The sequence below is a fragment of the Erpetoichthys calabaricus genome, chromosome 8, assembly GCF_900747795.2.
Source record: "Erpetoichthys calabaricus chromosome 8, fErpCal1.3, whole genome shotgun sequence".
In the NCBI taxonomy this organism is placed as follows: Eukaryota; Metazoa; Chordata; class Cladistia; order Polypteriformes; family Polypteridae; genus Erpetoichthys; species Erpetoichthys calabaricus.
In genome coordinates, this window is record NC_041401.2 from 132,724,486 (window position 1) to 132,751,690 (window position 27,205).

The window sequence follows — 27,205 nt, forward strand, 5'->3', positions numbered from 1 at the left end:
CTCAAGCTTTATAACGCACTGGTGAGGGCTCATCTGGAGTACTGTGTGCAGTTTTGGTCTCCAGGCTACAAAAAGGACATAGCAATGCTAGAAAAAGTGCAGAGAAGGGTGACTAGGCTGATTCCAGGCTACAGGGGATGAATTATGAAGAAAAATTAAAAGACTTGAGACTTTTCAGTTAAACCAAAAGAAGATTAAGGAAGGCATGATTTATGTATTTAAAATTTAGAATTAGTACAGTGGAATGAGACAGTTATTTTAAAATGAGTTAATCGAGAATACAAGGACACAGCTGGAAATCTGTTAAGGGTAAATTTCGTACAAACATTAGGAAATTCTTCTTCACACAGAGAACCACAGACACATAGAATAAACTACAAAGAAGTGTGGCAGACAGTTGGGAGTTTTGGGATCTTCAAAACTCTTAGAAGAATTAAGTAGATAGGACTGGCAAGCTTTGTTGGGCTGAATGGCCTGTCCTCGTCTAGATTGTTTTAAAAAATGGTCTAATGTTAAATTGAGAGAAGTATTTTCTTAGTTATGTTAAAATGTTTTTGGTCTATATATTTGTGCATAGTCAAAAGGGAGGGTCTATTATAACCCCCACAAGCCAAATTATAAATGGAATATTCTAATCATTTCTTCTCTCTCTGACTACAGATTAGTTCCAGTTTATGATCTACCTTGTAGTTGGTAAGGCACGGAGGGCAAACAGTTTCAAACCATCTGAATGCACTGAATGAAGCCTATGTAAGTTTGCCATAGAGAAATAACATAACCTTTAAGTACAGAAAGTAACTTAAGTTTAACACGAGAAAGCTAAGACTGTAATGAAAAAGATAACTTTTTAAATTTTTTATTAAACTATTTAAAATGATCTTTTTGGGCTGAGAGATTTCTTTGTTACACATTTTACTTATGCTGGATCCTACCTTGTCAACTCAGTAGCTGGTCGACTTTGGGAAGCTAGAAAAGACGTAGCTACACTCATATAATGTCAAACCTTAATCAAACAGCAAGGTCATTCAGTATCCCGTAGCTAGAATTAGTTGGAGGATGAGGCTAGGAAGGCACATTTACCCAATATTACGACCATGTTTAGCATGAAGCAAGGTTATTATAGTTTTACCTTTTTATATTATTTTTTTTTCTAAATTATTGATTAGGAAATCAAATCAAATTTTATTTGTCACATACAAATTATACATATAAAACAATATGATAGAACAATATGCAGCGAAATGCTTAGTTGCTAGTTGCTAAACTCCTATTACTGTGCCTTGAGATAAATATGAAGGTGAAAATAACAACACCTAACTTTATAAATTCAAATATCATTAATTATTATTAATAACAATAATACATAAATAAAAACAACTACCATATATGCTCACGTATAAGTCGGGTCTTGAAACCCAAAAAAATCGATCATAAAATCAGACCCCGACTTATACATCCGTTCAAAAATGCGACAATTTTTATTTTTATTTTTTTTTTTTTTACATCTTCTTGCCTTCTCCAATCTCACATCAGTTTCTCAGACACATCGAATTTTGTTGCAACAGCGTAGTTTCCAATTTCTTTCGCTATTTCAATGACATTTAATTTAAAACCAGCTTCATATTTTATTCTGATCGAACGCTCCATTGCGTAAATAAGGGATGCTCTTACGATAAAGGTGTATGAGGGTGTGAGATACAAAAAACACAAATCAGTGCAAATGCTGCTTCGGAATAGTTCAGGTATTACTGTGTGGTCATGTAGGCATAACAGAGGTTAGGAGCATGCACTGATACAGTGCATTGCTGCACCCAATTAAAATAACAATGTGAGAGAGTTAACAATAGAGCATCATGAAGTTCTAGACACTTTCCTTATTCAATATATAGATGGACTATGGGAAAAAGCTCCTTCTTGGCAGCGGTAGCTTTACCTGACTGCATCATTAATAATTTTCAGTGCTCTGGTTCAACATTTGCTTGGTATAGATGTCCTGGAGGTTAGTGAATGCACACCCCTGTCCTACTATTTGCTGGTGCCAGACCATGCAGTGATACTTCCTGATAGAATACCTTTGATGGTGGATGCATAGAAGTTATTTAGTGTCTGGGAGGACAACCTTAAATCTCTATTGTGTCTTAAGTGGGACAGATGCTGCTGTGCCTTCTGCTCCAAGGTGTTGATGTGCTTGGGCCAGGTCAGATCCTCTGTGATGTGGACACTGAGTTATCTGAAAGTGCCCACCCTCTCTATCTGAGTGCTGTTAATACTGAGAAGGTGGTAGTGCCTCTACTGTTTTCTCCCAAAGTTCACAGTCAGCTCCTTTTTCTTGACGATATTTAGTAGAAGACGGTTAGCCTAACATCAGTGAAAAAGACTCTCCATTCAGCTAAGCCTACTCTCTGACGTTAGATCAGGCCTACTAGAGCTGTGTCATCAGCAAACGTCACAACATTGTTGGAGTCGTGTACAGATGTGCAGTCATACATGTAGATGGAGTATAGCAGCGGGCTTAGGACACAGCCCTGTGAAGCGCCTGTGTTGAGAGTGAGGGATGATGGGGTATGGTCATTCACTCAAACTACCTGCAGTCTGCTTATCAGGGAGATAAAAAAATTTAACTGCACAATGAAGGTCTATTATCTTAAATACAGAGTTATAATCTATCACAATGAAGGTCTATTATCTTAAATACAGAGTTATAATCTATATATAGCATTCATACATAATTCCCTCTCTTGCTGTCCAGGTGGGTCAGTGCTGTATGAAGGATCAAGGTGATGGCATTCTCTGTGGATCTACTGGAGCAATATAGAAACTGTAATGGATCCAATATTTTGGCACAGAAGAGCACGTGTGATTTTTGACCTGCCTCCCAAAGCACTTTATTGCTATAGGCATTAGTACAACAGGATGATAATCATTCAGTCAAGTTGGATGGATGGATGGATGGATGGATGGAATTCTGTTAGGTGCTGGGACAATGGTGGACCTTTTAAAAGCACGTTGGTACAATAAACTAGGTTAAGGAGAGATTAAATATTACAGTGAAAACTGTTGCAAGCTGATCAGCACAGATCTTGAAAAAGCATCCTGAAATTACATTTGGACCTACTACCTTCCTGGTGTTCACCTTCTTAAAAGCTCTCCTCATGTGTTCTGACAAATGTTAAAAGGATAGCTACAGTTTGGCTTGATTCAAGACCTAGTCAGTTTAGAGATGTGGATACTGAGGTATGTGAAGTATGTGAATTTAAATTCCCACAGAAAAGGAAGTGTCAAAGGTGGCACTTTGGCAAAGGAATAATTTGGTAGTTTTTTTGAAACCTAAAGTAGCCTCATAAATGTTAAACAATGAAGTTTGTAAAATATCTAGACAAATGAGAATTACCAAGAAAAAAAAAGTGCCATCAGGATATAATGAAACTGTGAGAGGGATGTCAAATAAGCAAATGGGAGATATTAGTTTGGACTGGCAAAGAGACAAGGCCAGAGGATTGAGAGAAAGATTAAATAAAAGATGGGATAATGGGTAGTCTTGTCTGGTGCCTTAGTACAATAAAACAGTGGAACATAAAAAATAACAGTACCAGAAGGGGAAAGAATAGGGAGTTTTAACCAAATTATTAAATTCAAATCTAAATTCCACACTACCCCAGACACACCAAAGAAATGCCTAATTCATTCAATTAAAAGCCTTTTTAGAATCCAGTGAATTTAATATCATTGGCCACGAAGATGTTGAAGCAATATTGATAACAGAGCAGATGGCAAAAGTTATTTGCAATACAGCAGGTCAAGATAAGTCCATTTTAAACTCAATGGACTGGAATTTGTCTAGAAATTTAGTAATCAAGTTCTAAATACTGAGCACATGCTCAAGCAGTCAGATCGGTCTCTGTCCTGTTTTGGCAGAAGAGTAATTAAAGTTATTTTAACAAAAGCATTCATATTACTAGAGATAACGGCTGAATTTAATTTACAAAAATGAGAGTTTCGTAACTGCTTCTAAAAAGCCAAACAATTTTCACTGAAATTATGCCAAGGCCAAGTGATTTTCCCTTGCCAATGGAGGTCCACAGCCCCTTTTAAATTAGTGAGAGAGGTGAATCGGCAATTGTTCTTCAATGCTGAGCGTCAGGAGATCAAGACCTTCCAAATTAATGTCAGGAAGAGATGTTTGAAAGCCAAGGATAGTTTTGGAAAAGAAAAAATGTAATATCATAGGCATTCCTGGATTCCACATTTATTTTTTATGTCTGGGGGGGGGAAGCAAGGGCCTCAATTTTCTGTGATCAAATTGCTAATAATCAGCAGTTCTTCAAATAGATACATACTGTAACATCAAGCTCTCTTATATACCCTAAGTTCTTGTCAATAAGCCGCGGCTTATCTAAGGAAAAAAGTTGTGAAAATGAAAAAATAGAATATCGGCTTATACATAAGTCCGGCTTATACATCCATCGCGGGGGTTGCGTTCCAGAGCCACCCGCGAAATAAGAATATCCGCGAAGTAGAAACCATATGTTTATATGGTTATTTTTATATTGTCATGCTTGGGTCACAGATTTGCGCAGAAACACAGGAGGTTGTAGAGAGACAGGAACGTTATTCAAACACTGCAAACAAACATTTGTCTCTTTTTCAAAAGTTTAAACTGTGCTCCATGACAAGACAGAGATGACAGTTCCGTCTCACAATTAAAAGAATGCAAACATATCTTCCTCTTCAAAGGAGTGAAGCAAACAAATCAATATGTCTGTTTGGCTTTTAAGTATGCGAAGCACCGCGGCACAAAGCTGTTGAAGGCGGCAGCTCACACCCCCTCCGTCAGGAGCAGACAAAGAGAGAGAGAGGGAGAGTTTGTTTTTCAGTCAAAAATCAATACGTGCCCTTCGAGCTTTTAAGTATGCGAAGCACTGTGCAGCATGTCTTTTCAGGAATCAGCTTTACAAAAGATAGCAACGTGAAGATAATCTTTCAGCATTTTTAGACGAGCGTCTGTATCGTCTAGGTGTGCAAACAGCCCCCCTGCTCAATCCCCATACGTCAGGATCACAGATAGTCAGCGCAAGAGAGACAGAAAGTAAGCAATCTAGCTTCTCAGCCATCTGCCAATAGCGTCCCTTGTATGAAATCAACTGGGCAAACCAACTGAGGAAGCATGTACCAGAAATTAAAAGACCCATTGTCCGCAGAAATCCGCGATATATATTTAAATATGCTTACATATAAAATCACAATTTAAATGACCGCTACGCGCTCGTGTTGACTCGGCGACGCCCAGAGCAGAAAGAACGCGCTCCGGCCGCTCCAACCGCGCCATGCGGGGAGTGAGAGAGACGGCAATATCTCACACTCTCTCCCCCCTTAAAGAAATTAAATGGGCGCGAGTGAAACCACTGACCTCCCTCCCTTCTATTAGTTATAGGTTATAGTACGTTCGGCTTATCCATGAGTCCGGCTTATCTATGATACGATTTTATTTTAAAAATTCGTATGATTTTTGGTCTCCGGCTAATACATGAGTCCGGCTTATAGACAAGAACTTAGGGTAATATCTCAAATTTGATTCTAGTCTGGCATGTGTTATTCAAGTTTCATGTTTAACTAGGGTCTGAGAAAAAACTGTGGCATGATTGTACCTGTTATTTGTACAACTCGCTCATAAGCTGACAGTGATTCCAAAGTGCTTCACATTTTTGTTTTCACCATAAACACAGCTACAATAATATACAAGTAGTAAGTAGATCAGAATCTTACACAGACTTTAAACGGTTGTTAAAAAAACACATAAATCATAATCTCTGGTTTTGAACATATGCAGAAATTGTATTAAATCCAAATTACTAAATTGTGATGAAGCTTTTTGAACAATGAAATATGTTTATCAAGGTCTTGTGAATGCAAAGATGCTAATTTACTCTGAAATACAATTAAACAAACCCTAATCTATTTCAAGAAAAAGGGGCAATGGAAGATTCTTTGCTTAATATGTAAGCAGGATTTGGGCCATTCTCACAGTAGGCATTAACAAAAGATAATGTGAGAAAAGTGGGACTTTTTTTAACTAGCTTTGAAAAAGGTATTAGAAAATACCACACTATTGTACTGTACTGCCAATGTACAATATTTACCCATATATTGAGAGATAATACAAAAAGACTGTCTAAAGCAATCTGGGGATGGGGGTTTGGGAATTGTACCCATTCTTTCATATAGTGACACACAGAAACTTCATTATCACCACTATTCAAAACAAAAGCAAACCTGTAAGAGTTCACATGCAAAGTCCACATACATGCAGACAAAGGGTGCCTGTGTGTATTTGTTTGAATTAAAATCCCCCCACCTCTCTTGGTCAATTTTGTTGATCCAAACCACAGTCCACTTGCCTAATAATTTCAGCATGTTATTGTTTACTTGTTGTCAACTACTGAAACACGGTCATTTTTTATTTTTAATCCTCTGTGAAATACACTACAGAAGATATAGCAAGGATGTGGCAAAAGTCTTCTGGCCTGACATGACTAATGTGGAACATTTTGGCTTGAACACACTATGGATGATGAAAATCTCATACTGCACATCAGCCAAGCTGCAGCACACTGCCAGAGCAACAAAAGACCTTAAAATGAGGAAAATTGATGTTTAATTTATTTTTGCGCATTGCACTTATGCACCACTGTACTAATGAGCTTCTATGACTTTTAAACCATTGTTGCGAATGAAGCTGATAGGCAGTTAATGTGCCTAGATAAGCTAATATCAAAGGCTACGAATAGTTCTGTAAGCTGTGTATGCAAGGTGCTAGGTTTAATATTTACACTAAAGGCACAATTCACTATTCTAAAAAAACTACTTATATATCTCATCTGACTAACTTTGGGGTGTGTAATGTTTAAAAAGCCATATGCAAAAAAGAAAGCTGAATATACTGTAAACTCACAATATATAGCAGTAAATAATGCAATACTCATTACACTAAAAAATGAAGATTTTGCTACTGGAGTTAAAAACATGTGTTACATAATAAATTTAGTATGATAATTCATAATCTTGACATAGGTTTTGCCTAGCACATCCAGATCTTAAGTTATACACACTCATTGACCAATTGCTTGATAGTTTCCAATGCATCCTTTTGCATGGTGCCACAATTAACACTACTACAATCTGGAGACATGATAGCCCCTAGCATGGGGTTACTGTTTATATCAAACAAAATTTAAACACAAGTCCTATTCATTTGGACAATGAGCACAATCTAAGTGAGGACACCTGGCGTAGTCTGGAAAGCATTAGGAAAACAGGCCTTATTTTAGTAGTAGTTATAGACCACCCAAAGCAGAGATAAATTTTAATGCACATGTTTTTAGTAATTTTAAGTAAGTTTCCAGGAGGATATTATAGTCAGGGGGACTTCAACTACCCGAATATTGACTGGGATAGCCTTGCAAAGTGCAGAGCACAAGAGCAGAAGTTTTATAAATAGTCAGTGATTGTTTTTTTAACACAGTATGTTAAAGCAAAAACGTGGGTGGAAGCCTGTCTAGTTTTGTAGTAATCAGGACACAATTGAGGGTATAGAGGTGGCTGAACCACTAGGGTAAAGTGACCATAATATAATACAATTCTCAGTGTTTCAGAAGACTAAAGACTAAAACTGTTAAGCTTAACTTTGGAAGGACAAATTTTGAGAAGATCCGGCAAAGCCTAAGGAGGACAGATTGGGACAAGCTTTCAAGTGTGGAGACAGTGGTACAGGTTTAAAAAACATTTTACATATAACGCAGGACAGGTACATACCTACATATGGAATAAGCATGAAATTAAAAAACTCTGCAGTTGGTTAGTAAAGAGTTGAAAAAGAAGCTCTATAAAACAGCTGTATAAGATGTAGAAGATTAATAACTCCAAAGTGAATTGTAGGGTGTATGAGAACATGAGGGCAACCATTAAGATGGACAGTAAGAGGGCTAAAAGGACATTAGAAAAGAAAACAGCAGGTAAGGCAAAATATGACCCAGAGAGATTTTTCAGTATTTTAGTAGTAAATGGACAGTCAAGTAGGAGGTGAAGCTCATCAGGCATAATAAAGGAGAATTAAAAAATACTCTCAACTCAGATTTTTCTGAGGTCTTCACATGTAAAGAAGTAAACAACCTCCCAGTGGTAAGAGAGACTACTAAAGAGGTACTGAGTGATATGGAAATTATACAGGGAGAAGCACTGCTTAGATTAAATAAGCTGAAATTAAACAAATCACCAGGGGCCTCATGTATAGGCGCTGTGCGTAGAACTCACACTATAACATGGCGTAAGCACAAAAGCGGGAATGTGCGTACACACAGAAAAATCCAGATGCAGGAATCTGTACGTACGCAAACTTCCATGTTCTTCCGCTACTTAAATCCCGATCAGCGTGAAAAGTAACGCACGTGCACACGCCTTCTGTCCCGCCCCAACTCCTCCCAGAATTATGCCTCTTTGAATATGCAAATCAATATAAATAGCCTTCTGTGAAAAGACAATGGGAAAAGCACGGGGGAAAATATAACAATTTCAGCGAATACCAAGTGGAGGCAAAGGAAAAACGTACTATTTGTTGGTTTAAATAGTGGTATAATCAACAAAAGGAAGTTGATCGAGTGACAGAGTGTCGGAGAAACTTGAAAGCTCAAGTTCACAAAGTCGCACAGTGCCCGAAATAAAAAAGAAGTCACATATCAAAGTCGCCGTGAAAAGGCGAGTCGTAGCTTATTAGGGTACAGACAAAAAAAATAGGCACACAGTGGGAAAAAAGCATGAAATGTCAACTTTAATCTCGAAATTTCCACTTTAATCACGTAGTTTATTTTGCCATTAAAGTAGAACATCATAAACTTCATCTTAAAATCGTTTAATTTACTAGTTTCTCAAATCCCATTGTAACTAAAGAAGCGCGTTAAATGTTTGTTCTTTATTTGATCTTGTATGTGCTCTGTGTGTGAATCACTACCTACTTCTTAAACGGGCTTTCTCTTTCTCCGACAGGACACATAATCCATTACATTCGTGATATTACAGATCTCTGAATAATTAAAATACTGAGATGTATATGTGATATCTTTTTCATGATGATAGGAATGAAAGCATGTTATTAAACACGGGAACATGGTGGCACAGTGCTTGTTCATGTCTCACGCAAAAGGCTTGCTGCGCCATGCGCGACCTTCGATGAAACAATTTATTACAGAAGTACTGTCTCTTTCAAACGTACTAACCTCCAATTCATGTACTTACTTTTCTTTCTCCAAATACCCAATCACCACACAATCAGCTCTGTAATAGACGTGAAGCCATTTGTAAGCTTAGAACGCCGATTCCTCAAAACTTTTAAGGAACATTGAAATATCTTCATAGTACATGTTTAATTATTCTGTCTATCCTTCCAGTGTCGTGTCAGCACCAGCAAGAATGTAACGCAATGCAGGAACAGCTAGTGCTGCGGCACCGTGTCCTCACATGTTTAATTATTAACAATACAGATTATTTAAATGAAGTTAAAGTTTTATCTGTATAATATAATCAACATATTTCGCTGCATTTCATCTTAAAAATATCGTCATCATATGTAAATATGCGCTTTATAAAGTGGCACAGGTTGTGCATTATTATAACTGTAGTGCAAGTTTACAGTGAGGTAATTGTACTTATAAGTACAAACAGTTCTACAAGGAGCACTTGATGGACTGATTGAGTGCATTTATAGTTCTAGGGATGAAACTTTTTCTGGACCGCGAAGTCCGTACAGGAAAGTCTCTGAAACGTTTTGCCGTGGCTCAGGCAGCGTCTGCTTCATGCTGCATACTGATAATTCTCTTTCCAATTAGCTGCTGCTGTGATTCCCCACTCAGATACAGTGATATAAATACTCGGAGTGGTGCAGTGAGAGTAATATGGAAAAAGATGATCTGCTGTGACAACCCTTAACGGGAGCAGCTGAAAGAAGAAGAAGATGCTTTGAGAGCAACAACGCTAAAGCAGTTATGGTATTTGGAATACTATGGCTATTCCCTGGACCATTATATTGCTGCAGGTTAATTACAATCAGATGCATTACACTAATAAACAATATGCAGTTAGTTTCAGTATATTTATAAAGCCGCGTCAGGAATGCGGATCTAAGAAAGAAAGGGTGAGCACACAGGAGCAGTAGCACTGCTTTGATGCTGGGTGCCGCCAGTCTGTAAAGCCGAGCGGAGAAATTGCGTACGCCAGGGTATGAGGTACTGTGCAAATGTGCATGGCTTTACGCCAAGTTTAGGTTTTATACATCGTGATTTGAGCGTGGAAACATTCGTACGCAACATTTCTGTGCGTACGTACCGTTTATACATGAGGCCCCAGGACCAGATAATATGTATCCTCAAGTTCTTAAGGAGGCTAGTGAGTATACATATAAACCTTTGACACACATTTTTAAGAAGTCACTACACACTGGGGAAATTCCAAAGGATTGGAAAATGCCAAATAATTATCCTGTTATATAGAAAGGCTGACTGGGAAAGCAACTATAGGCCAATAAGCTCAACATGCCTCACAGGTAAATTTGATTAACTATATTGTAATCATTCCATACAAATAGATCAATTTTTACAAAAGATAGGATTGAAAACAAGTCGCCCCCCACTCCTGAGAGAGAGAGCATGGCCAACAGAGTAAAACTTAAGGCTTGTAAACATACCTAAATTGATGAGCTTAATATGGTAATAGAGATAAATGGAGAAGAAAAAGAAATGTGGGGATAATTGCCACCTCGGTGCATTACAAGCTTATATTATTGATTAGATCCTGCCAGGTTTTGAAAAAATTCTGTATAGATCTTCTAACTGAATATTTGATTTTTTCCAATTTCAAATAGTATAAAACATTGGCTTCCCACTGACTTAAAAGAGGAGAGTTAGGATTCTTCCAGTTTAGCAAAATAAGTTTGTGTGCCAAAAGTGTAGTGAATACAATCATGGTTTGTTTGTCCTTCTCCACTTTAAATACATTTGGAAGAACACCAAACACAGCTGTTAATGGGTTAGGAGGGAATGTGACACCAAGGCTGTCTGAAAGGCACTTAAAAATTTTGCTCCAAAATAATGTTAATTTGGTGTAGGCCCAAAACATGTGACCCAGTGTGGCTGGGACTTGATTGCAGCATTTGCAGGTTGGATCTTACCCTGGAAACATTTTGGACAGTTTTAGGCGAGACAGATGTGCTCGATATATAATTGTGAGTTGAATAATTGTATGCTTTGTGCATATGGAGCTTGAGTGAAGTCTCTGCATTGCTATTTTCCACTCCTTTTCTGATATATTGATTAAGAGATCTTTTTCCCATTGTCCTCTTGGATCTTTAAAAGGGAGGGACTGCAAGATAATTTTATATATTGCAGAGATGGTGTCTAAATCCTTGAAATTGAGCAATGTTTTTTCTGGTATGGAGGTGAGTGCAAGATGAGGAAAATCGGGCAGGTTCTGTTTAACAAAGATCCCAATTTAAAGATAGTGAAAGAAATGTGTGGCTGGAAAGTTAAATTTGGAATGTAATTGTTCATAGGATGAAAAGATGTTGCCAGCAGTCTGTCACTGACGCTGCTCTTCTGTCTGGAGATGATACTGTTTAGTGGTTTCTCCATGATTGACAGGAACCATGCTCAATGCCCGTCGCTCTGCCACGGATGTCAAACTGTCCAGCTCCATGCCTACAATAGAGCCTGCTTTCCTCACCAGTTTGTCCAGGCGTGAGGCGTCTCTCTTCTTTATGCTGCTTCCCCAGCATACCACCGCGTAGAAGAGGGTGCTCGCCACAACCATCTGGTAGAACATCTGCAGCATCTTATTGCAGATGTTGAAGGACGCCAGCCTTCTAAGGAAGTATAGTCGGCTCTGTCCTTTCTTACACAGAGCATCAGTATTGGCAGCCCAGCCCAATTTACATTCCAGCTACACTCCCAGGTATTTATAGGTCTGCACCCTCTGTACACAGTCACCTCTGATGATCCTGGGGTCCATGAGGGGCCTGGGCCTCCTAAAATCCACCACCAGCTCCTTGGTTTTACTGGTGTTCAGTTGTAGGTGGTTTGAGTCGCACCATTTAACAAAGTCCATGATTAGGTTCCTGTACTCCTCCTCCTGCCCACTCCTGATGCAGCCCACGATAGCAGTGTCGTTAGCGAACTTTTGCACGTGGCAGGACTCCAAGTTGTATTGGAAGTCCGATGTATATAGGCTGAACAGGACCATAGAAAGTATAGTCCCCTGCGGTGCTCCTGTGTTGTTGACCACAATGTCAGACCTGCAGTTCCCGAGACGCACATACTGAGGTCTGTCTTTAAGATAGTCCACGATCCATGCTACCAGGTATGAATCTACCCCCATCTCGGTCAGCATGACCCTAAGGAGCAGAAGTTGGATGGTGCTGAAGGCGCTAGAGAAGTCCAGAAACATAATTCTTACAGCACCACTGCCTCTGTCAAAGTGGAAGAGGGATCGGAGTAGCAAATAGATGATGGCTTCCTCCGCTCCTACCTTCTACTGGTATGCGAACTGCAGAGGGTCGAGGGCGTGCCACAGATAAAAGATTCTCCATCTTAAAATGCTTTCTACATTGATTCCATATTCTGAGTGAGTGAAGCACAATTGGGTTATTAGTATATTGCTGATAACTTGCATTTATTGGGGCACAAAGCAGGGAATATAAAGAAGTACTGCAGGATTTTACTTCTATTGCGGACCAAGCCTGTGCATGTTCATCTATTTGTGTCCAGGATTTTATAGCTTGTATGTTTGCTGCCCAGTAATAAAATTGAAAGTTGGGTAGAGCCATGCCACCTTCTGCCTTAGGTCTTTGTAGGGTCGCTCTTTGGATACATGGATGTTTTGAGTTCCAAATAAATTAGGTTATTGTTGAATCTAATTGCTTAAAAAATGGTTTATTAATGTATATTGGAATGTTCTGAAATGAAAAAAGTAGCTTAGGAAGAATATTCATCTTAACGTTAATTCTTCCAGCTAGAGTGAGATGAAGGGTTTACAATCTATGCAAGTCTTGCTTAATTTTTTCCATACAAACGGCGAAATTTTGTTGATAAAGAGCTTTATGTTTACTTGTGATGTTTACCCCTAGGTATTTAAAGTGATCTGCGAAAATAAAAGGGAAGGTGTCCAATCTAATATTGTGTGCTTAAGAATTCACTGGAAAGAGCACACTTTATTCAAATTAATTCTGAGACCATAGATCTTTTGAAATTCTGTAAGTGTTGTTAAGACTGCAGCCACAGAATTTTGTGGGTCTGATATATACAGTACCATATCATCTGCATATAGAGAAATTTTCTGTTCCAGTCCTTCTCTGAAAATCCCCTTTATCTGATAAGAATTTCGACAGTGAACCACCAGTGGTTCTGCAAATAGCAGTGGTGACAAGGGGCAACCTTGTCTGGTACCACGTTCTAGTTTAAAGTAGTCTGAACGAATGTTGTTAATACAAACTGAAGCTTCTGGATTGGTATAGAGTAGTTTGATCCATGCACAAATGTTCAGGCCAAACCCAAATTTCTCTAATGTAGTGAAAATGTATTTCCATTCAATCATGTCAAATGCTTTTTCTGCATCCAATGATAATAATATTTCTGGGGTGTTTGACTTTGTTGGTGAGTATATTACATTAAACAGTTGTCGAAGATTGGAAGTGTCGACCCTTGATAAATCCAGTTTGATCTTGTGATATTACAGAAGGCAGCACTTTCTCCATCCTTCTAGCTATGATTTTTGAGAGTATCTTAACATCATTATTCAGAAGTGAAATTGGTCTATATGATGCACATTGTGATAAGTCCTTATTTTGTTTAGGAAAGACGGTGATTAATGCTTGGCGAAAAGTTTGAGGTAGAATTTGATTGTCTGTAGCTTCTGTAAATGTTGCTAATAGGAGGAGAGCTAGCTGAGTGGAGAATTTCTTATAAAATTCTGCAGGGTAGCCATCAGGGCCTGCTGCTTTCCCGCCTTGAAGTGACTTTATAGCATCTAGTAATTCTGATAGCGCCAGAGGTTTATCCAGTTACTCCGCACTAAAAGTACCTATTTGTGGCATCTGTAATGTATCCAGAAATGCATTAGATTGTGTGTTTTTTTCTTTAAACTCTGTAGAATATAAGGATTTATAGTAGTGTGTAAATGTGTGCATTATATTTTTATGGTCAATGATTTCATCTCCGTTAACTCTTTTAGGGCGGAGGTCGACTTTTGTCGACAGGAGGGGTTAAAGGCGAATGTCGACAAAAGTCGACATCCAGGGACAGGGGGCGACAATCAGCTGTTAATGGCGACAAATCTCACTGTCACGTCACAGGCATTCCCCTCTGTGCTTGGAGAAATGCTAGACTCGTTGACTCGGCAACTAAACCTTGCGTGTGCGTGAGTTGCGAAATGTAAACAATGGCAAGATGGCACCGACATGTGAAAAGGCAGCGAAGCAAGTGCAGAATAGAAAACACTCGGCAAACGATGTTTTGTGCATTATCGCGGAGTCGGACTCTTGATTTTTCAGAATCGGATTTTATTGGCAGTGATCAGGAGATCGAGCAAGAGAGTGAGAAGCAGGCATCAGCTGATCAGACACCAGCCGATGCCGCGCCAGCGGATCTGCTGCCAGTTGAGTGCCTTCGTGCAGCCGATGCATCTACGGCAAGGTTCGCATGGGATAAATACACAGACATTGATCCGTTGAGAGCTGATCTGGCTACCGGAGTTTACAAGATGGCATGGCTTGCTGTTGGACACGACAGATCACCAGCTGCTGTACTTCAGGCTGCTCTCTCCTGATGCTGCTTTTCAGCTACTGTCAGACGAGACAAACAGGTAGGCAGAGATTTTTTTTGAATTGCGGGCTGCGTTTGCATCGCATTCTCGTTTTTCAAAGTGGAAACCCACAACGAAAGACGAGATGAAGCACGCTGTGGCATTACAAATAGAGATGGGACAGAACTGGTGATATAACTTCAGGGAGCATTGGTCCAAACGTGTTTTGTCCCCTGGTGGCTTAGGTACGTGCTGCTGCAAAGTTTTATTCACTTCTGTAATAAACAGAAGCAAATCCCATGGGGTGAGCCAGGCTATAATGCCATACATAAAGTTCATAAAGTTTCAGAAGATGAAAAGAGGTGACAATACGGTTTTCATGCAGGCAGAAAACTTGGTGGCAGTGGCATGGCACGATGGCAAATGGGTGACTTGTCTCTCTACAGTACACACTAATAATATATGTGAGAAAATGCAGCAACAGACAATTGAAAAATAGGCACCAAAGCAACACATATTATATTGTAAGGAGTGCAATGTGGCAATGACTGAAATTGGCTGCTTTGGGCGAGATCAGACTTTGCTATGTAAAATGTATGTGATATGTATGTGAAATCATACAGTATGCAGGCTCATACAACATGCAAGACAGTAACATTTGTCAAAAGTAAATATTTTTTGTTGATTTGATATGTTAAACAATTGCTTTGTGTTCTTTTTTAAAAAATGTTAGTTTTTGGAAAAATATTCAGCCCTGGGAGAAAAGAAACAAAAAAAAAATTAGCCCTAAAAGAGTTAATGTTGGTGATTACTGGGATTGCATTGCAAACTTCTTGCTTGTGGATTTGTTAAGCTAAAAGCTTGTTAGCTTTCTCTCCGTGTTCATAGTAATGATGCCTGGATTTATAAATTAGTTGTTCAGTTTCTTTAGTTGTCAAGAGGTTGGAGTTCTGAATGCAGAGCCTGCCTTTTCCTATATAGAGCCTCGCATATTCTTCATCTACTCTAGTAATTTCGTTTTTTAGTTCTGATACTTTCTTGGTTTCTAATTTATTCCTGTGGGAAAGATATTAAATAATCGGTCCTCTTAAGAAGGCCTTTAAAGTTTCCCAGAGTATTCCTGCAGAAACCTCTGAAGATGTATTTGTCTCTAGGAAGAAACTGATTTGTTTGAATATAAATTCAGTAAAGTTCTCGTCTGCTAATAGAAGCGGGTTAAGACGCCATCTGCGAGGTGAGTGTGTGGGGCATAGTGACTTTAGCTCCAAGATCAGAGGTACATGGTCAGAAATAACAATAGCATCGTACTTGCAAGATTTAATCATAGGCAAGAAATTATTATCTACAGTGGAACCTCGGTTTGCAAGTAACTTGGTTACAATACGAGTGTTTTGCAAGATGAGCAAAAATTTTTAATAAATTTTAACTTGATAAACGAACGAGGTCTTGCAGTACGAGTAGTATGTATACTCTTTGTCTGCTGAGCGTCATGTGATCACAACTGAGCTGATGGTTCTTCTCTCTGTCGCTGCGGGATTGTGGGCAATCGTCTCCTATTCTCCGACTGAGTCGGCGTGCCTCAATCATAGTAAACATCCGTACGAGCGTATAATGTTTACTACAGCATTAGCATTGTGACTGTGTGTGCGCCCGCGCTTGTGTGTGTATGTGTGTGTGCTCGCTCGTGCGCGTGTGCTGTGACGTGCGAGTCCCCGTCTTCTACACTAAAACACAAAGCTGAGTCTCAGTACTTTAGCAACACCAGCTTTATTCAGCTTGAAACAGACACAGCAGTCAAGCAGGGCCCTGCGCATTTATAATGTTCTTTGTATCACCCATCAACGGCAGGCGCTTATAGCATGTCCGCGATCTTTTCGGATTCACTTTTACGGCGAACTGCTACAGCGCTGGGAGACTGCGATTGCTTTGGGACGCTCTTCTGCGTGTCGTCCCATTGGGTGGAATCCCACAAGAGTTTAGAAACTCACACCAGCCATGATTCTTTTCAAAGGTGAAGTGCAGGTTAATTTGTTTTATGTATTTTTACTTTATATTTTGTATTAATTATTCTTATATGAATAGTTTTGGGTTGTGGAACAAATCATCTGCGTTTCCATTATTTCTTATGGGGAAATTCACTTTGATATACAAGTGCTTTGGACTACGAGCACGTTTCTGGAACGAATTATGCTCACAAACCGAGGTTCCACTGTATAAAGAAATAATCAATTCTGGAGTAGCAATGATGTACTGGTGAGTAGAAAGAATATGTTCTTGAGTTTGGGTTTAGAAACCTCCAGGGGTCTGATAAGTTGTGGTCAGTTACAAACTGTGTAATTGTCTTTGCAGTGTTAGATGTCATCCCCCCCGTGACAGGAGTCCTATCTAAGAGTGGATTTAAAACACAATTAAAGTCCCCAGCCATTATAATTTTCTGAGTGTTCACATTGGGAATGGATGCAAATACATTTTGCATGAATTCCTTATCATCGACATTCGGTGCATAAACATTTATCAAAATCATTTTACAGTTAAATAAGTTGCCCATAACCATCACGTATCTCCCTTCAGGATCAGATACTATATCTGATGTTAAAAATGAGACTGTTCTATGTATGAGGATTCCCACACCTCTAGTTTTCTTTGTAAAGCTAGAATGGAACATTTGGCCAGTCCAGTCCTTTTGCAGCCGGAACTGATCCTTGCTTAGTAAGTGGGTCTCCTGTAAAAATACTATTTAAGCGTTTAAACCTGTTAGGTGAGAGAATACTTTCTTTCTCTTTAATTCGTGATTCAGGCCTTTAACATTCCAGTTCACAAAGTTAACTGTCCCATCATGGAGACATTGATTCTGAATTTTTGATGTCATTTTATAGTCTTAACTGGAAGTGAGACAGCTTTGACCTTAATTTCCTATTTCCCCATGGGTGATTGCTATGCAGCCTATTGTTACGTTGGTAGTTATAATTATAAGGATTAAAAGGATAGATTAGATATAGCCTGCTCTCTTTCTCCCCCCCCCCCCTTACCCCCCCACCCCCCCATTTTGCCTCCCCACTTCACAAAGTCCCGATCCTCTGATATACCTAGAGACAGAGCACGTCCAAAGCAAGACAAGCCCCCACGCAGCGGCATTTGAGGATTAGAAAATAGAGATATCTATTGCCAATATAGTCTAAATACTATATGCCTAAAATATAATCATTAACTAACTATAAGCATAAGATATAAAATCTTCAGCAGTCCTAAAGTATTAAGATAATAAACCCAGGGAATGGTGTTAGAAAGTGGTCCAGGATATGCATAGTAAATCCTAATGCAATAATAACAACAAACCAAGGGTATGATGTTAAACAGTCCCCTTTAGGGTAGCAATACAATAAAAAAAAGAAAAAAAAAAATTAATTTCTTTCACACACGTCTATAACTGCAATTAAGACATAAACAGAAAGTGTCCGAGTAATGTAAAGAATATATAATTATAATACCCGTATCATTACTAGTGGATCAGACAGCAGGTGATACCTCCTTGCTATGCCATGACAGGTTGCGACTCACTATTGTGTTTCAGAATAGTCTCGAGATCAGCTTTCTTAATTCCTTTTCTGCTTCCTCCTTGCTGGGGAAGACGTAGTATTGGCCTTGAACATCCACTTTCAGTTTGGCAGGATACAAGAAGCTGTATTTGATATTGGCTTGCCGTAACCGCTGTTTGATGTTGTAGAAGGCTGCACATTTAGCAGCTGTTGCGGGACAGAAATCAGGGAAGATATGAATGTGGTTATTTTCAAATATAATTTCTTGCTTGTGTCTGTGGAGTGCAATCACATCTAGCTTACATAATAATCTCTCAAAGCGGACAATAAAAGACCTAGGTCTAAAGGTATATGATCCGAGTATGCGATAACTGCTGCTATCTCTGTATCTGATTTAAAGTCCTCTAAAATTATTTTAGAGAATAGTTCAACTGCGAATTTCACTGGGTTTGGACTTTCACGATTCTCAGGTAGACCTTCAATTCTAATATTATTCCTTCTGCTTCCATCTTCCAGAGCGGCAAGTCTGTCTCAGAGTTTTTTGAATTCAGAATTGGCAGCTGTTGCTTTTCTATCAGCGGTGGATGCTAGATTTTCGGCTATTTCAATTCAAGTTGTGAATGACTGTTTAACATCCTCCAGCTGATCGGCAAGTGTGCTCAGTTTAGACGTGTTTTCCTGAACGTGCTCCTCAATTTTTTCCAGCATACATTTAAAGGCCACCTCAAAGCAAGTATATATGCGTTTCTCCGAGTCTTTATCATCCTGCCGCAGCTCTTGCTGCAGCTTCTCACTTGCCTTCTTGCTTTATCTCTTGCTTGAGCTCAGCGATCATCACCTTCAGTTCGGACAGATCATTTCTGCTTTCGTGCAGCGTAGGCGAAGCGGCAGGCTCTATTACAGCCAATTTACCCAGCTCGCGTGGAGTAGGTGAAAGCGCGGACTGCAAGGCCTTTTCCAGTTTCAAATGATCTTCCCTAATCAGCGAGCTATCGCGACCTGCGTCACTTGCACTTTCGCTCCCCATTTCGCTCTCAACTGGAGACGATACAGCAGACTGTGGTCTTGATGAGTCAGGGCTTTCGCCCATCTGTTCCAGGTCAGTCTCTGAAAGGCTGTACCTTGAGCTTGAACTTGCTGTTCTGGGCTTGGATGTAGCTCTAGTTTTCTTTTCCATTTCTTTCTGAGCCCCCTTTCTTGCCGACCATGTTTATATATGCTTGCATATACTGTAGTAGAACCCTCGGGTTGGATAAATACAGGATATCTCAGGATAATAAAGAAATAATATTAAAAAATAACACTGCTGCTAACGGAGCTCCGCTTCAGACGTCCATCTCTCGTAACGGACGAGACCAAATGGAAAGAATTATTAACACTAGAATTCCTGAAGTCTATGGAAAAACTTGTAATCCCAGCCCACCTTAAATTCCTTCACACCTTTCCATTCAGCGTCTTTTGTTTTGTCAATGTGTCAATAAGAACAAGCAGCCTGCTATCCCATCCCCCCACTGTCACAGAAAGGGCAAAAAGCTCTCCCAGCTCAAGCCTTGATTATCTGGGAGTGAGGTACCTGGAGCTGTTTAGGGTAAATAATATATCGTTATTTGGAACACATGCATTTTATGTGTGTTCTGTGTCTACAAAGATCTATGTAAGTATAGAATGACAGGAAATGCAAGAAATGTTGAACACATACCTAAACGACAAGCTTTTTTCATGTTTTAGTACTAACAACAAAATTTTGACGTGAAGTGTATAATGTATGAAGACTGAAGTCCAAGTATCAAATAAGCACTTTCACAAAAGGTACAAGTATAACAAAATAAGCTTTTATTCAAGAATATAACTGAAGAAAAAAAAAAAAAAAAATCGGGTTAGTGTACTTCGTTGACACGACTGCTTCAGTAGTACAGTGGTAAGAATTGCTGACTCATAATCAAGAGGTTGCTGATTCAAGCCTTGCTGCTTTCCAAAGTAAATAAGTAGTGAGCTGCTCTTATTGTTACTATTATACAATAAAAACATACATTTGATTTAAGTCTGTAACAGCCAGTGTAAATGTATGTTACTTGTAAAGGTTATCGTTTTTTTTTTTTATTTTATTTAGTTTTATTCTCTCAGTCATGTTCACGCTCCCCCCGATCTGACACTGCTATTTTCAAATATAGACGTGCTACAGCAGAGGGGAACTCAGATGTGGATGAGGGTTCTACATCGGAAAAAGAGAACAGAAACTCTTGACGCAAGAAACATCCACTCATGCATAAGAACAACGCAGCTGCACCAGACTGTTTGGATGCAGCAACAGGTCCGAAATCATCCTGCCAGTCAGTCTGCCCCACACGTGTCCTTCAAAAAAAAAAGCAGGGCTTGTAGAGCTCGCCAAGGTGTCGTGCAAAGTTCTACTTGCGATTATATTTTGTGATGGTCTTTATATAAAATCATATGCTACTTAATGTATATAAAAGCCAGATTGAATGTTATATATCTTGATTTATTTATGTATCTTCCTACAGCATAAAGTCACAAATAGATTGCAGAGCTTCCTCTGTCTGATTGACACAGGCATGCTCACAAAGTACATGTGTACTGAAGTGATTTTAGCTGCAGATGGAAGCTCCACGCAACTGTTGTTATGGTTCTGCCCAGAGGCGGTTTCATAAGCTTTATGACCTTAATCTTGGAAAGTCTTTGTCCCATGGGGCAACTGGGATCTTTTCCTGAACCAGATCAACCACAGTTGCGTAGGGTGCGACAGGAGCTTCCACCTACAGCTAAAGTCACTTCAGTACACATGTACTTTGTGAGCATGCCTGTATCGATCAAACAAAGTAAGCTCTGCAGTTTACTTGTGACTTTACACTTTAGGAAGATACGTAAATAAATCAAGGTAAAGAACATTCGATCTGGTTTTTATATAAGTAACATATAAACATTTTTTATATAAAGACCATCACAAAACATAATCACAAACCGGACTTTGCATGATACCTTGGCGAGTTCTGTAAGCCATGCTGTTTCGTTGAAGGACAGGTGTGGGGCAGACTGACTGACAGGATGATGCCCGACCTGTTGCTGCATTCAAATGGTGCCGTGTTTCGCCTTTACACCTGGTGCAGCTGTACTGTTCTTATATGTGAGTGGACATTTCTTTACTGGGAGGGCTTCTGTTCACTTTCTCCGATGTAGAACCCTCATCTGAGTTCACCTCTGTTATAGCACATCTTTATTAGAAAACAGCAGTGTCAGATCAGGGGGAGCGTGAATGCGAATGACAGAATAAAACTGAATAATAAAAAAAAAAAAAAGCTAAACTTTACAAGTACCATACATTTACTCTGGCTGTTACAGACTCAAATCAAATGTATGTTTTTATTATATAACAGTAACAATAAGAGCAGCTAACTACTCAAAACATTAATTATGAGAAGCAACCAGGATTGAACCCACGACCTGTTGGTTATGAGTCAGCAGTTCTTACCGCTGTACTACCAAAGCAGTTGTGTCTACAAACCTTCAGGAAATGACCATCTATCTGCTGCAGCTGGGTGTTATGTGGGCGTGCCCTTGGCCTGGTCCAGCCACTTGGGGTCCTCAACAATGAGGATCCTGTGAGCTGGATCACCCTCAGGAAATCGCGCGAAATGGGCATATTTGCCTTAATTGACACTCCCTCACAATGCAGATAATGTGCCTCATTTGGGACACCCATGAGCAACCTCTCATATGACACAAAGTCAAATCAGCGGTACCCAAAGATTCTCTGAAGAGTGCCGTAGGAGTCGAGTCTTTGTCTTAGGTCACTGGATAGCATCCACGTCTTGCAACCATGTAGCATAACAGGAAAAAACAGGACTCTAAAGACTTTTACAGAGATAGGGTGTGTGGTGCTCCCAATTTTTCCAGCAACCTCATGACCCTCCATGCTCTCCCAATCCGTCTACTGACTTCAAAGGAGGAATCACCAGAGACATAAATGTCACTGCCAAGATAAGTAAACCTCTCGACGAGGCTGATACTCTCTCCACAGACAGATACACTACAGATGGCTGTGTCCAAGAGGTCATTTGAAGAGGGATGCAAAACTGGATGATACCAAACTAAGTGGATTGGAAGATCATCTACAATCTGTTGAATCATTATAGAGAGACTGACAGTATAGAGGCTTGGGCAGATATGTAGCACATAAAATTTAATGTGAGTAAATGTAAAATATTACAAATGGGAAGCAAAAACGTTGGATCTGAATACACACTGGGAGGTCTGAAAATCTAATGTACATCTTATGAGAAGGATTTAGGGATCATAGTGGTCTTGACACTATTAACTGTCTAACAGTGTCAAGATGCCATTAAGAAGGCTAACAGAATGTTAGATTATATAGCAAGATGTGTAGAGTGCAAGTCCAAGGATGTTATATTCAAACTTTATAACGTACTGGTGAGTCATCTGGAGTACTGCATATAGTTTGGGTCTCTAGGCTACAAAAATGACATAAAAGCACTGGAAAAAGTCCATAGAAGAGTGACTAGGGTGATTCCAGTGCTACAAGGAATAAATTATGAGGAAAGATTGAAAGAGCTGAGCATTTTCAGTTTAAGTAAAACACAATTAAGAAGAGACATGATTGAACTGTTTAAAATTATTAAGAGAATTAGCACAGTGGATCAAGATTGTCATTATAAAATGAGTTAATCAAGAACACAGAGACATAGTTGGAAACTTGTTTAAGGGTAAATTTTGGACGAACAGAAGTTTTTCTTTACACACAGAATAAGTTACAAACGAGTGTGGTAGATAGTAGGACTTTAAGAACTTTCTAAACTAGACTTGATGTTATTTTAGAAGAGTTGATAGGACTAATGTTCTAATCAATATATTCCTGGAAATATGCCTGCAGCAGTGTTTGGACAAGCTTATGCAGGTTGCACAGCTTATGTCAACAATAACTATACAACTCAAGAGGAACTGAGGGCTTACCTAGAGCTTGCTAAGGTTTTGTTGGTGATTGTTTTACACTTAAAATGAATAGGTGCAGTTGTATCAACCATCCAGCAAATTTTTGCTACATGTGTAGTAAATACAGTGATCCCTCGCTATATCATGCTTCGCCTTTCACGGCTTCACTCTATCGCGGATTTTATATGTAAGCATATTTAAATATATATCGCAGATTTTTTGCTGGTTCGCGGATTTCTGAGGACAATGGGTCTTTTAATTTCTGGTACATGCTTCCTCAGTTGGTTTGCCAAGTTGATTTCATACAAGGGACGCTATTGGCAGATGGCTGAGAAGCTACCCAACTTACTTTTCTCTCTCTTGCGCTGACTTTCTCTGATCCTGATGTAGGGGGTGTGAGCAGGGGGGCTGTTCGCACACCTAGACGATACGGACGCTCGTCTAAAAATGCTGAAAGATTATCTTCACGTTGCTACCTTCTGTGTGCAGCTGCTTCGTGAAGCGACATGCTGCACGGTGCTTCGAATGCTTAACACTACAATTACCAGAGCCTACGAAAAAACTCGTAAATCCGTCCCACCTTAAATCGTGTCTTAAATCCGTTTGCACCTCTCCGCCAGAGTCCTTTGTCATTTAAATGTGCTGATAAACAAAAGCTACTAGCAGCCAGCTATTCCATCCCCCCACCGACTTAGAACGAATTTCTCCTAGCTCATGCCTTGCCTTGATTTGATTATCTGGGATTGAAGTGGAGTTTTAGAGTGGAAATAATACAGTGTTATTTGGAATACACGCATTTCATGTGTGTTCTGTTCCGTTCAGTAGTCTGTGCAAACACATTTTTAAAACAGAAGCGTTTTTCATATTCTAATAGTAAATGACAAAATGTAGGCATAAACTATATAACGTATGAAGCCTTAAGTCCATATATCAAAGAAACACGTTCACAAAAGGTACAAATAAGAGAACACGTGCGCTTTTATTCAAAAATATCAACTGCACAAAAAAAAAAAGCCACGTTTGCATGCCACATTGACACTGTTACTACAACCGCCGCGGTGGCGTAATGGTATCAGCCCCTGACTGGGAATCAGAGGGTGGCGAGTTCGATCCCGCACGGCTCCACTTCGAGAAGTGAACTGCTCTTATTCTTACAATTTTAGAATAACAACATAAATTTGATTTCAGTCTGTAACAGCCGGTGTAACTTATACTGGTAAAGGTTAGCTTTTTTTTTTTTTAATTCACTTTTCATTCTCGCAGTCGCATTCAGAATCAATCCATACAACCCCATCTGACATAAAGACGTGCTATAGGTCTGCAGTGTACCACAATGCATACTACCGCCCCCCAACCCCCCCCCGCCCAAAAAGTGTTTCTTTGATATATGGACTTCAGGCTTCATACGTTATATAGTTTATGCCTACATTTTGTCATTTACTATTAGAATATGAAAAACGTTTCTGTTTTAAAAATGTGTTTGCACAGACTACTATACTGTAGAAACGGAACACACATGAAATGCGTGTATTCCAAATAACGCTCAAATTATTTCCACTCTAAAACTCCACTTCAATCCCAGATAATCAAATCAAGGCAAGGCATGAGCTAGGAGAAGTTCATTCTAAGTCGGTGGGGGGATGGAATAGCTGGCTGCTAGTAGCTTTTGTTTATCAGCACATTTAGATGACAAAAGACTCTGGCAGAGATGTGCAAACGGATTTAAGACGCGATTTAAGGTGGGACGGATTTACGAGTTTTTTCGTAGGTTCTGGTAATTCTAGTGTTAAAAGACAGTACAGTTGGCAGAGGTTATTAGTCATTTCTCTGTTTGATTACTTTGTGTTTTATCCCTAATTACTTCTTTAATCTGGTTTAATAAATCAAATTATTTGGAGTTTACCTTGATTTTAATCACCATTAAAACAGTTATTATCCAAAAAATAGCCAAACATTAATTGATAATTGTTTGGCTTGTTTCCACTATGAACAGCACAATGATGACAATCAAATGACATTTAAAAAAATGTGTATTTTCTCCACTTACCATGTGGTATCTCCTGAACTAGTTACAATCTGGTTATCATCAAGAAAACGACAACAGGACAAATAACCTGCAATTAAAAGGGATTTTTTTAAATGTATGATCATTACAATCATTCAGGGTTTGTGCAAAGATGGATGGATGGATAGACCTTTATTTGTCCCCAGGAGGAAATTTGTCTCTTTACAGAAACTCTTCATAAAAATAGATATAGGCATTAGAATGCATATACATTTTTTCAGTGTTTGGTACTTTTGTGTAGGTTTAAGAATTAAGAAAATATACAGATATATCTGTTTTAAATCTCAGTACAATACATGTAGTAATTTAAAGGAATATTCCACCCAAAAATTATTATTTTCATCTCTTACCTATGCCATGTTGTTTGTAGTGGCTGCTGAAAACATTTTTTAAATGTTATGTTTTCATGGAGAGCGGACTTAACAAAGGCCCTTATATAATGGGCTTCGAAAAGGAGGTCAATACTGAACAGCAGCAAACAGTATCAAAATCTCCATGGAAAAATCTCATGTTACTCGTGTAGCATAATCCACATGTCAGGTATCCATTTATATCAGGTAAATATGACATTTTTCTTCTCTCATTCATTACATACAAACAACATGGTTCAAGTAATACACTGTACAGTGGAACCTCGGTTCACGAACGTCTCGGTACACGTACAACTCCGTTTACGACCAAAAAGTTTGCCAAACTTTTGCCTCGGTTCACGAACACACACTCGGTATACGAACAAGCCAGGTTCCCTTTCGGTTTGTACATGTTCAGTCTCTCCCTGTGCATTTCCTGTGCAGCGAGCAAGAGAGAGAGCGAGAGAGCGCAACACACACACACACGCACGCACACACACAGGCAGCGCGAGAGACAGAGGCACACACACAGGCAGCGCAAGACAGAGAGCTGCACGCACACACACAGGAGCACGCGCGAGAGAGGCGTGCGCACGCACACACAGGCGCGCTCTAGAGAGACATACACAGGCGCTCCAGGCTCGCAAAAGAGTGACGCACGCACGCACGCACACACACACACACACCACACACACACACACACACACACACACACAGGCGTGGGAGAGAGAGGCACGCGCACACACACAGGAGCGCGCTAGAGAGACACACACAGAGACGTTCCAGGCTCACAAAAGAGAGACGCACGCGCACACACACACAGGCGCGGGAGAGAGAGGCACGCGCACACACAGGAGCACGCTAGAGAGACGCACACACAGGCGCTCCAGGCTCGCAAAAGAGACACACACACAGGCGTGAGAGAGAGAGAGCGAACGAGGGACGCATTAGGTTGAGAAGGCTTGTTTTTGTTTTCAGTTCTATTTACAGTGATCGGTTCGTAGCCTGCATTGTTGCAATGTTACTTTTCTTGGTGGTTTATTAAATTACGGATTTTTCAAATGTTAATTTTTTCCCCTGTGCTTAAAACTCATTAAAAAAAGTGTTTTCAGCGAGTGGTTCATGGCACTATAGCGCAAACTATTGCAGTGTTAGTTTTCTCTGTTGTTCAAGGTTTTCTCAGTGTTATTCAATGTATTTACATTTAGTTTACCATTACGCTGTGCATTCTATGGTATAATTAACTATATTTGTGCTTACAAATTAAAATATATATATATATATACTTATATATATACATATATATATATATATACACATACATATATATATATATACACATACACATACACATATATATATATATATACACATACACATACATATATATATATACACATACATATATATTATATATATATATATATATACACATACATAAATATATATATATATAT

General features: G+C 39.3%; 1 protein-coding gene across 1 annotated transcript in view; it reads right to left on the reverse strand.

Annotated features, from left to right (window-relative positions):
* The window catches only part of gnb1a (guanine nucleotide binding protein (G protein), beta polypeptide 1a), a 269,592-nt gene that overhangs the window by 58,907 nt on the left and 183,480 nt on the right, over positions 1–27,205 (reverse strand). The window contains exon 6 of the mRNA XM_051931257.1: positions 25,381–25,447. Coding sequence (XP_051787217.1) covers positions 25,381–25,447 — 67 coding nt within the window. The remainder of the gene's footprint in view (positions 1–25,380; positions 25,448–27,205) is intronic.